The 13,429-nt window shown below is 51.0% G+C and overlaps 1 protein-coding gene across 1 annotated transcript in view; it reads right to left on the bottom strand.

Moving 5' to 3' along the window:
* Window positions 1–1,891: 1,891 nt before the first annotated feature.
* The window catches only part of Galnt16 (polypeptide N-acetylgalactosaminyltransferase 16), an 85,737-nt gene continuing 74,199 nt past the window's right edge, over window positions 1,892–13,429 (bottom strand). The window contains exons 14-16 of the mRNA XM_026385199.2: window positions 9,834–9,975; window positions 9,082–9,207; window positions 1,892–4,206 (exon numbers count right to left, since the gene is read on the bottom strand). Coding sequence (XP_026240984.2) covers window positions 4,069–4,206; window positions 9,082–9,207; window positions 9,834–9,975 — 406 coding nt within the window. The 3' untranslated portion in view covers window positions 1,892–4,068. The remainder of the gene's footprint in view (window positions 4,207–9,081; window positions 9,208–9,833; window positions 9,976–13,429) is intronic.

Consider the following 13,429-nt stretch of genomic DNA (forward strand, 5'->3'; position numbering starts at 1 on the left):
GAAATCAAGGATGAGAGATCAAATTATTCCAGATCACACAGCTACTGAGTTGCAGAGCGGGGATGGACCCAGATGATGGGGTCTGTAGAGTCCACACCCCTAGTCCACTCTTCCCCCCACTTCCCAAGTTAAAAGAGCAGGCGAGGGCTGTCCTCCAGATGGCTCTGGAGCCTCCGTCAACCTCTGCTGCTCAGGCAGCCTGGCCAGGAGAAAGCAGGCCCTTCCTCTGCTCATCTCCAGTTTTCTGCTACGTGCCTGGCAGTGAGGACCTCGTACCACAAGGGGTCCCCTCCCTTCTTCTGGTGGAACACTGACTCAGACCAGCACAGGGGACGAATACCAGACACACTGAGAACATTCTCAGAACGAGCATGTGGACATTATGAACTTCAGTCTTCCCAGCTTTCCTTCCCCATTCCCGAGTGGGAGAGGACCACACCCCATCCAGTGCAGCAAAAGACCTTCCTCTCAAGCCTTGGGGTGCCAGACCCCCTGGAGGACAGGGATGTTGGCTGGGTTATTTCTACCAACTGCAAACCGGGAAAGCCCTACTGAGATGCTGGGGGAAGAGTCTTTGTGAAAAACCTAAGCCCGGGGCCAAGAGTGCAGCTCAGTGGAGGAGCACTTGCCCAGTATATGTGAGGCCCTGGGTTCCATCCCTGAACTGCAAAAACAAAACAAAACCAAAGCCAAGACCCAAAGGCCCAGAACCCAGGAGCTGCTCCCTACTGGACAAGCTGGAGTTTGGGCCTGGGACAGACATCCCTCCTGCCGCCCCACCCTCCTGTTCTGGGGAAGACTCCTAACCAGTTGTTGTTAATGGCCAGCAGGAGGGCTTTCATGGATTCCTCTAGAGGCTGGCTAAAGGTTGACAGCCTCCGTTTCCAGGAAGAAAAAGAGGTGGGAGGGAAAAGTGGGTCTCTGGAGAGGCAGACTGACTCAGGAGAAGCCAGCACCGGAGCCCCTCAAGGCTGGGAGCGACAATGGATGGAGAGTGGAGAGCTGACCCACCCTGGCCAGGAGGTGACCTGAGAGGGTGCTGGGCAACCAGAGGGACAAATAGAAGGAAGGATGGATGGAGATCACAGCCAGGAGCTTCTGCTGTGACACGTCTCCTAAGTCCAGACCAAACTGGATGCTGTAGCCAAGTTGCACACTTCGGCCAGCTGGAGCTTTGCTCCAGGCCCCTCGGGTTCAGGGGTCAGAAGTTCTGGGGACTCCTCATCAGCAGTCCTGAGGTAAGTGGGGGCAGGGAAGGGAGGAAATGGCCAGGTCCAGGGGAGTTAGTGGTGCCTGGCCTGCCCACAGCAGTTCACATGTGCACTGAAGCAGCGTTTATTTTTACCTAGGTCGACTCAGCTTCTGATCAGACATGGTGGGGGTTTCCAATTGGTTTCCATGGAAACGTTATGCAGAACATCTGCTACCTGATCAAGCAAGCCTAGGCTGGCATGACTCTTTCTAGAATCATTGTACCATTTTTTACCAGGAATACTGTCCTGCCTGAGTGACTTCTTGTGTGGTAGAGGAGGGGAAGGGCAGCTCGGAGGGGCCATAGCTGGCTCCCAAGAAAGCAGAGAAGGTCTGCTAAAGTGAGCGTGGTGGTAGGGCCACTTACATTTGGAGAAGCCCTTGGCTTTCCGTTTCCAAGTCCCATAGTGTCCCACATGAAGCCTGAACTGAGCCGGTCCCTGGGATTGGGTCCCAGGCCTGCCCCAGGAGCAGGGCACCTGTTGGCTCTCCTGAGAGAGGCTGGCCTAGCTGCAGGAGAGGGTTAGACTGGAGCATGTTTGGTATCACTCGGGCCCCAACTTTCCCCGAGCAGGGGAAGGGGGCGCTGCGTCAGAGAGGAAGGCACAAGTGCACATGAACATGTAAGAAGTGGTTTTATTCCAGGTGTGTTTCATAAAGACAATGTCCTCAAGGACAGCTAGTGGCACATGCTTTGGTCAAGAAGAGGAAAAGCAAAAACAGAGTGGGCCAAGTCCCCACTCAGGACAGCTGAGAAGTCCAGAGCCTGGCTGACCATGGAAATGAGGGCGAGACCCTCTCAAAGGCCCTCTGAGCAGCAGTCCTTACATTCAAGAGCTCATGCTCCTGGCCCCCAAGGGCCACGCCTGAACATGGCCTAGGCTCTAGGGAGAGGACTCGCCCCAACCCTGGTTCTATTCTAGCCCACAGCAGGAGCTTCCTGGATGAACAGGGGATCTGAAGCCAGGCTCACAAATGGCGGTGGATGAAACTCCACATCAGAGAATGAGAGAAGTGTGGCCACTGAGGCAAAGGACCCCCACATGTGAGTCCAGGGGTGCACTTATACCTGCTGAGAGTGCTGGCGAGAGCCAGGAGGCAAGAGGACACTGCTGGAGAACCCTCCAGAGTGGGTGCTGGGGACCATGAACACTTGGCTTCCAACCCCAAGGGCCACGTGGAGGGAACAGGGTGATGGCAGTTTGGGTGCAGCAGGGAGGAAGGTTGGGAGAGGGGAGCTGCAGGTCAAATAGCTCCAATCCAGAGCAGAGGCCTAGACCCTTTGAGATCAGGGACCTCTTTAAGAAGCCAGGGAAATCCTCTTTTCCTGGGTCACTCTCCCCAGGAAGATGCACACACACACACACACACACACACATACACACACACATATACACAAACACACACCATTTGGGGGACAATTTCTGGAAATTCCTAGACCTTCTGGAATGCATGAACTCTCTAGAGTGTGGCTCTCTTCTATGAAAGACTGGGTGCTCCTGAGGTAGAAGCATGTGCCCCAGGCTGTTTGCTTTGGGAGGGAGACCCCAGGGGTCCTGGTACCAACAGATCATACTGCCCAAGCCAGTGGTTGGGGTCAGGTGCTTGAGGGAACAGCAGGAAGAATCCCAAGACAAGGCCATGGGGGAACTGGGAATTCTCCACAGCCAGCCTCCTGGCCAAGTGCAATGGCTGACCTTTCAAGGGAATCCCTCCTGTAAGTAGAAGGAACTGAGAGTGCCGTTTAGCCAGGTGACTAGCCCCTTGTGACTCAGGGGGTGTTCATACTCCGAAAGGAAGTCACATTCTTATCGGCCACCCTGACCCATGACGCAGTATTTACAGAGACAAAGACCTTGAGAAAGCAGGGTTCAAAACCACAAAGGAGGGTGGGGTTGCTCAAGGGTGCATGACATCTGCCTGTTTCCCCACTGGGCCCAGGCGGGGGGACAGGGCACCAGCTGGTCATGATGGCCCAAGAGAGAGGTCTCAGCCTGACACGTGGCCAAACAGAAGTGGAGTCTGTTTAATAAGCTGCACCCCAAGTCTGCCCTCAAAGATCCCTCTGCAGCCTCCTGCTAGATCAGCATTAAGGCTGGAGGCATGTGTGCGGCTCAGGCCTAGGGACTGGTGAAGGTGGTCAGGATGGCACCTGGGAAAGAGACGTTGGTCTTTTGTTGCTTTGCTGCTCCTCCATCCATGGTCTCCTGTGAAGGCTCCGCCCTTTGCTCCCAGGATCCCAAGCCTCCCACACCCAACCCCTGGGTCTGGCATTTCTCAGGGCCCCAAACTTCTCAGCTCCTTCCAGTTCTCTACCTGCCCCTACAGGTGGCCTCTCTCCTCTCTGTCCCTCTCTTCCCAGCCTTAAGCCTCTCTACAGGCTGCCCACTTTCTCCTCTCAGACTGTCCCCACTAGCAGGCCCCATGTCCCCACTGGGTCCCTCTGAGGGCCTCTGTCCTTCGCACCCCCAGGCAACAGGGGGATCTTCCACACACCACTGTTTGAGCCCCATGTAGGGCCAAGGGAGAGGACAAAAGGCCAGGGACACTTGCCAAGTCCCTAGCCAGCAACAGTCTGGCACCCTGACCGTCTCCTCTCCCAGGGCAAGGCCAGGGAGGCATAAAGGACACTGGGTGTGCCCCTGTGCGCCCTCCCTGGAACGAGCTTTGGAGTAATGTGTGTCGTGGCAGGGTGTTTGCTGATGACTCCGGCAGAGATGTGAGGAGATGGAAACGGCCCCGCTTGACACTCCCACCCCAACCCCCTTCCGGTCCCAAAGTCTCATGCAAAAGGTACAAGAGGCCCTGGGGCTACTGTCATGTATGTGGCAGCAGCTGCCACTGCTGGGCCTGGGCGTCAGCCTGGCACTTGCTGGTCACCAGCTGGGCAGGCTTCGTCTCCAGGCAGAGGCCGCTGACTGAATGCTGGATGAAAGATCCTTTTCTCCTCCATTTCTGGGAGGGAGAGAGATGAGAAGGAGGGACATGAGAAGCAATGATTAGAAATAATAATAATGTACCTTCACCTCCCTCATCCCCCCATTTAAAACAGACTGCATGTCCCTTATGTCAGTGGCTGCCCATCCTGCCAAGCTCATAGTCCTGGCGGCAGGGCACCTGCTTGGCATATAGCTGCTGTCTGGACCAGGGAGACAGTGCAGATGCCCATGGGCTGAGTCCAGCTCAGAGATGTATTTTGTTTGGACAGTACAGCGTTCATTTGAAATTTTGCTTAGTTACTACATACAAATCTGCATGTTGAGCTTCTATCTGGACATTGGGCCCAATTTCTTAAATGGCATCAGTTGGCGGGCTGAGGACTTGCCTTCTCTCTGCTCCCAGTGGGGCTTTTGTTCTCCAGTTTGTCATAGTCCCTGCCTGGTCCTCTAGGGACCTGGGCTTCCTCAGGATTTAAGTTTGTGAGTCTTGGCCTAGGTGAATTTCCTATTTCTGTGAATAAGATTTCTTCTTCCTGCAGCCTGAATTCGGACCCAGCCTATAACCATGAGGCTGGTGACTGGACGCCATCTTTACAGGCATGGCACACTGAGCGGGACAACAGGGGTACTTGAGGTCCCCTACTGCACTTTTGGGTGACTTCCTCTCCCAGCTGAGATAAGCAGGGAAGAATTTTTGCTGTAGAGCATTTTATTTTTTTTATTTTATTTTTTTTAAAGAGAGAGTGAGGGAGAGAGAGAGAGAGAGAGAGAGAGAGAGAGAGAGAATTTTAATATTTATTTTTTAGTTTTCGGCTGACACAACATCTTTTGTTTGTATGTGGTGCTGAGGATCGAACCCGGGCCGCACGCATGCCAGACGAGCGCGCTACCGCTTGAGCCACATCCCCAGCCCCGCTGTAGAGCATTTTAGAAAGGCCTAGATAAAGCATGGAGTGTTGTCTGGAACATGGAGAAGAGGGAGTGAGAGACCCAGATTTCAAGGATCAGGGAAGACAGAATAGTGAGACAAGTATATTTTTGGTTTCTCTCCTGTTTGCCTCCCATGCTACTATCTCTCCTCCTCCTCCTCCTCCTCCTCCTCCTCCTCCTCCTCCTCTTCTTCTTCTTCTTCTTTTTTTTTTTTTTTGATACTAAGGATTGAGCCCAAGGATGCTTAACTACTGAGCCACATCCCCAGCCCTTTTTTATATTTTATTTAGAGACAGGGTCTCGGTGAGTTGTTAAGTGCCTTGCTAAGTCGCTGAAGCTGGCTTTGAACTCATGATCCTCCTGCCCCAGCCTCCCAAGCCACTGGGGTTACAAGCATGCGCCACTGCGCCCAGCTCTCCCCTCTTCTTATATCCACCTAGTCCTTGAGAAGAGGTGGGAAGGCTCAGGACCACAGTTCTGAGGGAGTGGGTCCATGTTCTCACTGAGCAGCTAGGAGGAGAGGGATCCCCTGCACCCAGCCATGGGGCCAGAGCTAGAGCTGGAGAGGGACGTGGGGTGAGTAAGGTGAAAGGTGGGGGCTGCAGAGCCTGAGTTTCCCTGGGTTTCCCTTGAGGCTGTGAGGGGCCAGATTGAGAGCCAGCCTCTCTAGGTCTAAGTGGCCCCAGCTACAAGCCTAAAAGTCAAAGGCCAGTGGGAGCAGCCTGTGGCCCCTCACGGTTCACAGTGTGCTATTGCTCCAGAGTCTCCTCTCTTCAGAGTTCCTCACATTCAACTCACAGCAGCCAGACCTCCCCCAATGCCCATCTGGGGGCAGTGTGGCCATCCTCTCTCCAGGACGTCTGGGGTGGCAGGGCTGTCCTCTGGCTGCAGGGACCCTACTTAGTGCCACCTCAGCATCCAGTCCTCCCTATTGTAGCTGCTGCCTCCTCCTCTGTCTCCCCCTCCAGACTGTGTGTACCTTGGGAGTCAAGTCCACGCCCCTTCCATCCCCGTGGCCGGCATGATCTGTACATTCCCTGGCCCCAATGAAGCACTCAGTGCAGCTTTGTGATAAATGAATGAATCACCCAGTCATCAGGAGGGGCTCCCCAACTGGCAGGACTCTTCACTTCCCACCTGCTACCAGGTAGTTTCAGGACCTCCTGGCCACTCAACTCTGGGACTGGCCAGAGAAACAGTATCAAGTCACAGCACTTAATCTGCATAGTCTCTGTGCAGTTCCTTCCAGGGCAGGCAGAGAAGGTAGCCCCTCATTCTGTAAATGAGGAGCCAGTCTCAGGGAGATGTGAGGAGTGCAGAAGCTGGGACTGCTGACACCATTGACCCCGTCTCATGCATAGGAGCCTGGCTGGTACCTTAGAGCCATCCAATTGGCCAAAAGGGGACAAAGGAGAAAAGGCCAGATTCCAGAGGCTTTGGCAGTGGGAGAGCTGCTTATGCTGTCCTCCCGGAAGGGGTGGGGCATAGGAGTCCAGAGTGCTTGGACACCTGGCAGGACGCACAGGAGCAGAATGAATGGGCCCAGGAGAATCCTCTAAGCCCTGCTGGCTGGGTCAGCACAAAGGAGAAAACAATGCTTCAGCCCCAGAGAAGTATTTGAGTGCAGGCTGCCGGACGCTTATCAGGTCTGTCCTCAACAAGGAGAGGGTGGGCGTGGCTCAGGCTTTCCCTTCATGGAGGTCCCCGCTCCAGGTGAAGGGCAGACTGTGCACCAGTTCTGCTGCTGGGCTGGGCAGAAGATGAGCAGCTCAGGATAGAAAGGATAAGCTGCATCCCCCAGTTAGAAAGCACTCAGAAGCCTGGCCCCATAGGTTAGTGCACACCTAAGATCACAGCCACTTGGGAGGCTGAGATATCACAAGTTGGAGGCCAGCCTCAGCATTTTAGTGAGGTTCTAAGCAACTTAGTAAGACCCAGTCTCAAAAATAAATAAAAAGAGCTGGCCATGTAGCTCAATGATAAACTGTCCCTGGGCTCGATTCCCAGGACCAAAAGGGGAAAAAAGTAGTTCAGCATGAGGGCTGGGGTTGGGGCTCAGTGGTAACCCGCTTGCCTAGCATGCAGGAGGCACTGGGTTCCAATCGCAGCACCACATACAAATAAATAAAATAAAGGTCCATCACCAACTAATATATATATATATATATATATATATATATATATATATATATATAAACTGTTCAGCAGGTCACAGAGCTGAGACACCCCCCCCCACACACACACACACACCCAGTCTGGAGGGAGAGGACCCAGCTGCTTTTCCAGAATGGAATAGCAGACTCCCAGTCGTCCCTGACCAGCTGACCCTGGTAAGAAGAAGAGGGGTGGGTGGAGAAGTCTGCAGGCAGAAGGAGAAAGCCAGCCCTCCACCCTCGCCTGTACTCAGGCGGCCAGCCCAGGGAGCATGCCAGGAGGGTGGCGGGAAGCACTGCAGTAGCCTCAGGTCTTGAGTGCCCTCCCCAGGGAGCAGGCAGCACCTCCAGGCAGGAAGAGAACAGCATAGAAGGGAGTTGGGCTGGCCCCAGAAACCTGGCCTCCACTTCTCCCCAGTCACTGCTGTGTGCCCTGAGCAAGTGACTTCAGCACTCCAAGCCATCAGTTTCTCCCTGGATAGGTAGGCCAGCCTCCTCCCAGGAGTCAAGGAGATAGTGTGGGTGAGAGTAGACATGGGAGGCTGGTCAGGTCTCAGTTTCCCCAGTCAGCAATCAAGAAATACTTACTGGGCACCTACTATGTGCTGGCTTAAGACTATTGGCTTAGGAGTCACACTGGCCAAGGTTTAAATCCTAGGCTTCTCAGATGTGGGATCTGACTGCCTGTAATCAGCAAGCCTTGCTTTACTACCTATCAAAGGAGGCAGTACTGGAAGCACCTCACTAGATAGCTTGGAAGATCAGACGTGGTGATGTATGTAAAACTCCTAACACAGGCTGGCAGTGAGCTGACATCTGCGCTGTGCGGTTGTCAGGGACCAGGGATACAGTATGAACGAGACAGACTTCCTGCCTTCAGACCTGCAGGACTGACATTAACCAAATACCTAAAGAAGCATTTCCTCAAGGAACCACCTTTATACCCAGCTATCCCACTCCTTGGTTTATACTCAAAAGGACTTAAAATCAGCATATTATAGCTACCTCAAGGTTTATAGCAGCTCAACTCATGATTGGAACCAACCTAGATGCCCTTCAATAGGTGAATGGACAAGAAAAACGTGGTATATATACACAATGGAATATTACTCAGCCATAAATAAGAATGAAATTATGGCATTTCCTGGTAAATGAATGGAGCCAGAGAATGTCATGCTAAGTGAAATAAGCCAATCCCAAAGAACCAAAGGTCCAAAGTTTTCTCTGATATGTGAATGCTAACTCACAATAAGGGTGAGGGAGCCAGGAGCTAGGGAAGAATAGAGTTACTTTAGGTAGAGGGGAGTGAAGGGAGGGGAGGGGTATGGGAATAGGAAGAATAGTAGAATGAATCAGACATTATAACCCTATGTGCATGATCGATGTGATTCTATATCATGTACAACCAGAAAAATGACAAGTTACACTCCATTTATATATGATGTATCATAATGCATTCTACTGTCATGTATAATTAATTAAAAAAAAATATTTTTTTTTAAAAAGAAGCTTTTGGGGGGGCTGGGATTGTGGCTCAGAAGAAGAGCCTTGCCTCGCATGCATGAGGCACTGGGTTCAATCCTCAGCACCACATAAAAATAAAATAAAGATATTGTGTCCACTATAACTAAAAAATAAATATTAAAAAAAGAAGCTTTTCCTCATAGGCAAAATAATAGGCTGGACCCAGCGGTTGACTTGGTTCCTCTGGAGGTGTCTCTGAGACTAGACTTCTGCCAAGGTCTGCCACACACACTGCACGTCCCCCTGGGGCTGCTGGCCATCTGTGCCCAGGAGTGGAGACTTACCTGCTTGCTTTCTCTTGAATTGCACACCTGCAGTATGACTGGGGACCCGGGAGAGGACATTAAGGTGGAGGTGGCAGCCAGGCACTTCCCCTGCTGCTGGATGAGATGGTCACTGAACAGCCATGCCTGTAAGACCAGGGAAGGACAGTTCTAGATGGCCAGATGGGCAGACAGGTGATAAAGCAAATGCAATGTGTATTTTTGTAGAATATTTTTACAAATGATTGTAGAAGCTGGAAGTGGGTGTACGGGTATTTATGGTACAATTCTTGGGGGGGGGCTGTATTTTTCTGTATGTTTGAAATTTTTCATAATCAAATACTGAGGTGAGGAAGTTCAGCTGGAGCTGGCCAGAGAGAAACCAAGGAAATACCAAGGGACCCAGGGGATGGGGGATAATAGGACATGGAGCCAGGCAGCCAGGGAGCTGGTCCACGCTGGGGTCTCATGACCTGCTCTAGTGTTGATGTGGATGTGACACTCATGTTCACTCGTGTGTTCAGTTCTGGGGCCTGCTGCTCATCACATAGCTGTGACCCAGGAGAGAAGGGGCCTCTCTCCCCCTGCAAGTGTGTGGTACCCAGAGGGCTAAGAAGACGCGTCAGGAGCATGAAGACCCTGGGAAGGAGGGTGTGTGGAGGGTGTAGCTAGACAGGATGAGAATGGGTCCAGGAAGTTGACCCTATTGATGGTCAATGCCCCTGGCTCCTGTCCCACGCCCAGATCTGACCCCGAGGCCCTTCCCAGCTTACCTGGGCTGGTGGGGGATTCTTGGCAGACCCTCTGCAGATCCCCATTCCAAGCAAGAAGTCCCCAGCTGTGTTCTGGCCCTGGGATTCTAAGCAATTAACCCCCTGCTTAATAATGCCAGGAAGTACTTCCTTCACCGGGACACTGAGGAAAAAGACAGCCGTCAGCCTGGTCCTCTGCGCTCCCCAGCCTACCCATGCCCTCTGGCAGAGGGCAGTACCCAGGCACAAGGCCACTATGACCTTCAGTCGTGGCCAGCAGTGGGGGGGGAGGGACAGGGACAGCCTCGGTCCCAGTGTTTCCCAGGATTCCCTGAAGGACAGGTCTGAGAAGAGGACCCTGGCAGGAGAGAGCTCAGACTGGAACACGGGACCTGGAAACAGGGAGAGGCTGGGGCCTAAATGTGGGACTAACAACCATCTCAAAATGATAAGGAAAGGGTGATTTTGAAGAGGCAAACTTAAAACATACAGATATGACAGTGTGTTCAATCTCACTGAGGATTAAAGAGATACATAATAGATGGTCACCATTATGTTCTCCATATAGACTTATATATGCACATACAGGCATGTATATATTTAACGACAATGCCCAACGTTGGCAAGAGGATGTGAGATTGACTCTTCTCATACCCCACCAGTGAGCACATGTTGGGAGGGTAGTGTGGTATTATGATTCAAAGCCCTCAAAAATGTGCACACCTCTGACCTAACAATGTCACTTCAAGGAATTTATCTTAGGGAAATGATTAAAGATGTGTTAAAAGATATTCATCTCAGAATGGTTGATACTGAGAACACTGGAAATTCCTAGTTGTCCAACAATAGGAGCTGGGCTAAATAAATTCTGATTTATCCACAGGTTAGAAAATCCTGCAGCCATTATAAATGACTTTGTGAAAGACTACCTGGTAATCTGCAAAAAATATTCATAGCATACTGTCAAGTTAAACAAGCATACTGCAAAATATTACATTATTAAAACTTTTTAAACATTTTTTTAGTTGCAGATAGACACAATACCTTTAATTAATTTATTTATTTTTATGTGGTACTAAGGATCGAACCCAGGGCCTCACAAGTGCTAGGCAAGCGCACTACCACTGAGCCACAACCCCAGCCCCTATTAAAACATTTTATATGCCCAGGAAATGCTTAAACACACACACTGACACTCTTTGGGTAATGAACCTAGAAGGCTGCTGGCCCCAGCTGGTGTGGTCTTATACATCTAGGTTTAGAAGTTTCTTGGAATTTGGATCCTCCAGGGGGTGATAAGGAACCTGGAGGTTAGAATCTGACCTTTGTCTACTCTTATCTGTCTCCTGGTATCTTTGTCATAGAAAACATGGGCCTGGGGTGGGGTATCTTAACATTTCCAGCATTCTTTGATGTGGACACCTTCCAGGATCTTGACCAAACCAGGGCTTTCTCAGGCTGGCCAGAAGCCTACGGAACCACAGGACCTGGCTCCCAGGGGGTCCTTGTCACGTCCTCTCCCTCCCCCTGCAGCAGCAAGCCTGCCTCCAGACCCTCCTTGAGAGGTTGGGCAGCTCTAGAGCAGCGGTGGCAAACTGCTGGCCTCCGAGCAGAATCTGGCTCTTAGGAATGTTTGTCTGACCTGTTCAGGGTGGTTGTTATTTGGTTTTCATTAGTTGGCAATAATTTTTTAATTTAACGTAACAGAAAAATCTGAATTTGGGCTCTCTTGGAAAAAACAGAAAGATCAAGCCTCAACATGCTCATATTCCAACATGACACTAATCCACCGTCTGTGTAGTAGCTGTCCCTGCTGGACCGGGCCTTTGCATCTCAGTTTGCCACAGTCCTCACCATTCCCCATTCCTCATCCCACCCACCTGACTTAGTTACATCACCTGTCTGACCATCATAAGCATCTGAGTTGGCAACCCTTGCTAGGTACAAGGGCTTGGGGGACAAGAGATCCACCCTCTCTGCCTTGTCCAGTGACAATGTGTTAGATTTCCCTCTCTCCAGAGACCAGAGGCCTGCTGAAGCCTCTGTGGGAACTGTGTGGAGGATGAGGGTCTGGAAAGGCTGTGAAGGCTCCAGGGCTTGCTCCTGACCCTCCTGTGCTCTGCTTCTCCCCACGTGCTGCTGCTGAGGGAGGTGTGACAGCTCATGTAGGGGGCAGCGGGGTGGGGCAGTAAGTGTGGCTTCCCATTGACACTAGCAAAGAAACCCTGAGCTGGACAGCAAGCTCAAGAGCAGGTGCAGCTCCTGATGTCACTCTGTGGCAGTGGTCCTAGGGCAGAGGGGATAGCAGTGATCACCACTTCCCCAGCTGCCTTCCAGAGGACTGAGCTGCCGGGTTTGTTGGTGGCCCTCTTAAGTCTACCCCCGATTCCCTTCCTACGGATCTGCTCTAAGCAGGACTGCCATTAGACCTTAAGATGCCTTAGAAGTGAGACATCTGTCCCCACTATGTTTTCCATATAGACTTGCATATATATATACACACACACACTTAATGACAATGTCCAATAGAAGAAGATATCTCTTTATAGAAGTAAGACATCTGTTTCTCAAGATGCTACACTTCTATCCAATAGAAAATTGTCATAAGGGCTGGGGTTGTGGCTCAGGGGTAGAGCGCTCGTCCAGCACGTGTGGGTCCTGGGTTCGATCCTCAGCACCACATAAAAAATAAATGAATAAAAGTATTATGTCCAACTACAACTAAAAAATATTTTAAAAAAAGAAAATTGTCATAATACACTGATTTGATTAGAAGAATATTTTCTGCCATCTGCTTGGAATTATAATGAGCACTCAATGTCTACTCTGTGACCAGCACTCTCACAAATGCATAGCTCAGCCGGGTAAAATGGCACACATCTGTACTCACAGAGACTTGGGAGGCTGAGGCAGGAGGATCTCGAGTTCAAGGACTGCCTCAGAAACTTAGTGAGGCCCTGAGCAACTCAGTGAGACCCTGTCTCTAATAAAATATTAAAAAGGCTGTGGCTCAGTGGTAGAGTGCTTGCCTAACATGTGTGAAGCACTGGGTTTGATTTTCAGCACCGCATATAAATAAATAAATAAATAAATCAAGGTCCATCAACAACTGAAAAATATATATTTAAAAAATATATATTAAATATATAAAAGGTGCTGGGGATGTGGCTCAGAAGTTAAGCACCCCAAAAAATAAAAATCAAAATCAAACAAACAAATGCGAGGCTCACACAATCATTCTTGACAGTCCTGAAAAAAGGCAATAAATTAGTGGCTGTGGCTTTGGAGGCCAACTGCAGAGGTAGGGACTGGATGGGGATGGAGCTATGGAGGAAGTGCTGCAGGCTTAGGAGAATGAAACCCTTCTCCTCCAGCCTCCTCAGTCTTCCTGTGACTATCTGAGCAACATGGCCAGCTATTAGCCTCCTGGTTTTGGAGGGAAGCTGGCATTGCTGGGGCTGATACATCTCCTTTCAAACAGACAACTGATCCACTCCTGGCCTCTCCCTTGGAACTGGGGGTGAGCAACCCAGATAGCAATGAATGACAAAAGCAGCGGAGGCCCTCATGCTCCTCAGTCAACACAGCTGGTGTACTCTCTGCTCTCGACTTGGGAT

The sequence above is a fragment of the Urocitellus parryii genome, chromosome 6, assembly GCF_045843805.1.
Source record: "Urocitellus parryii isolate mUroPar1 chromosome 6, mUroPar1.hap1, whole genome shotgun sequence".
Classification (NCBI taxonomy): domain Eukaryota; kingdom Metazoa; phylum Chordata; class Mammalia; order Rodentia; family Sciuridae; genus Urocitellus; species Urocitellus parryii.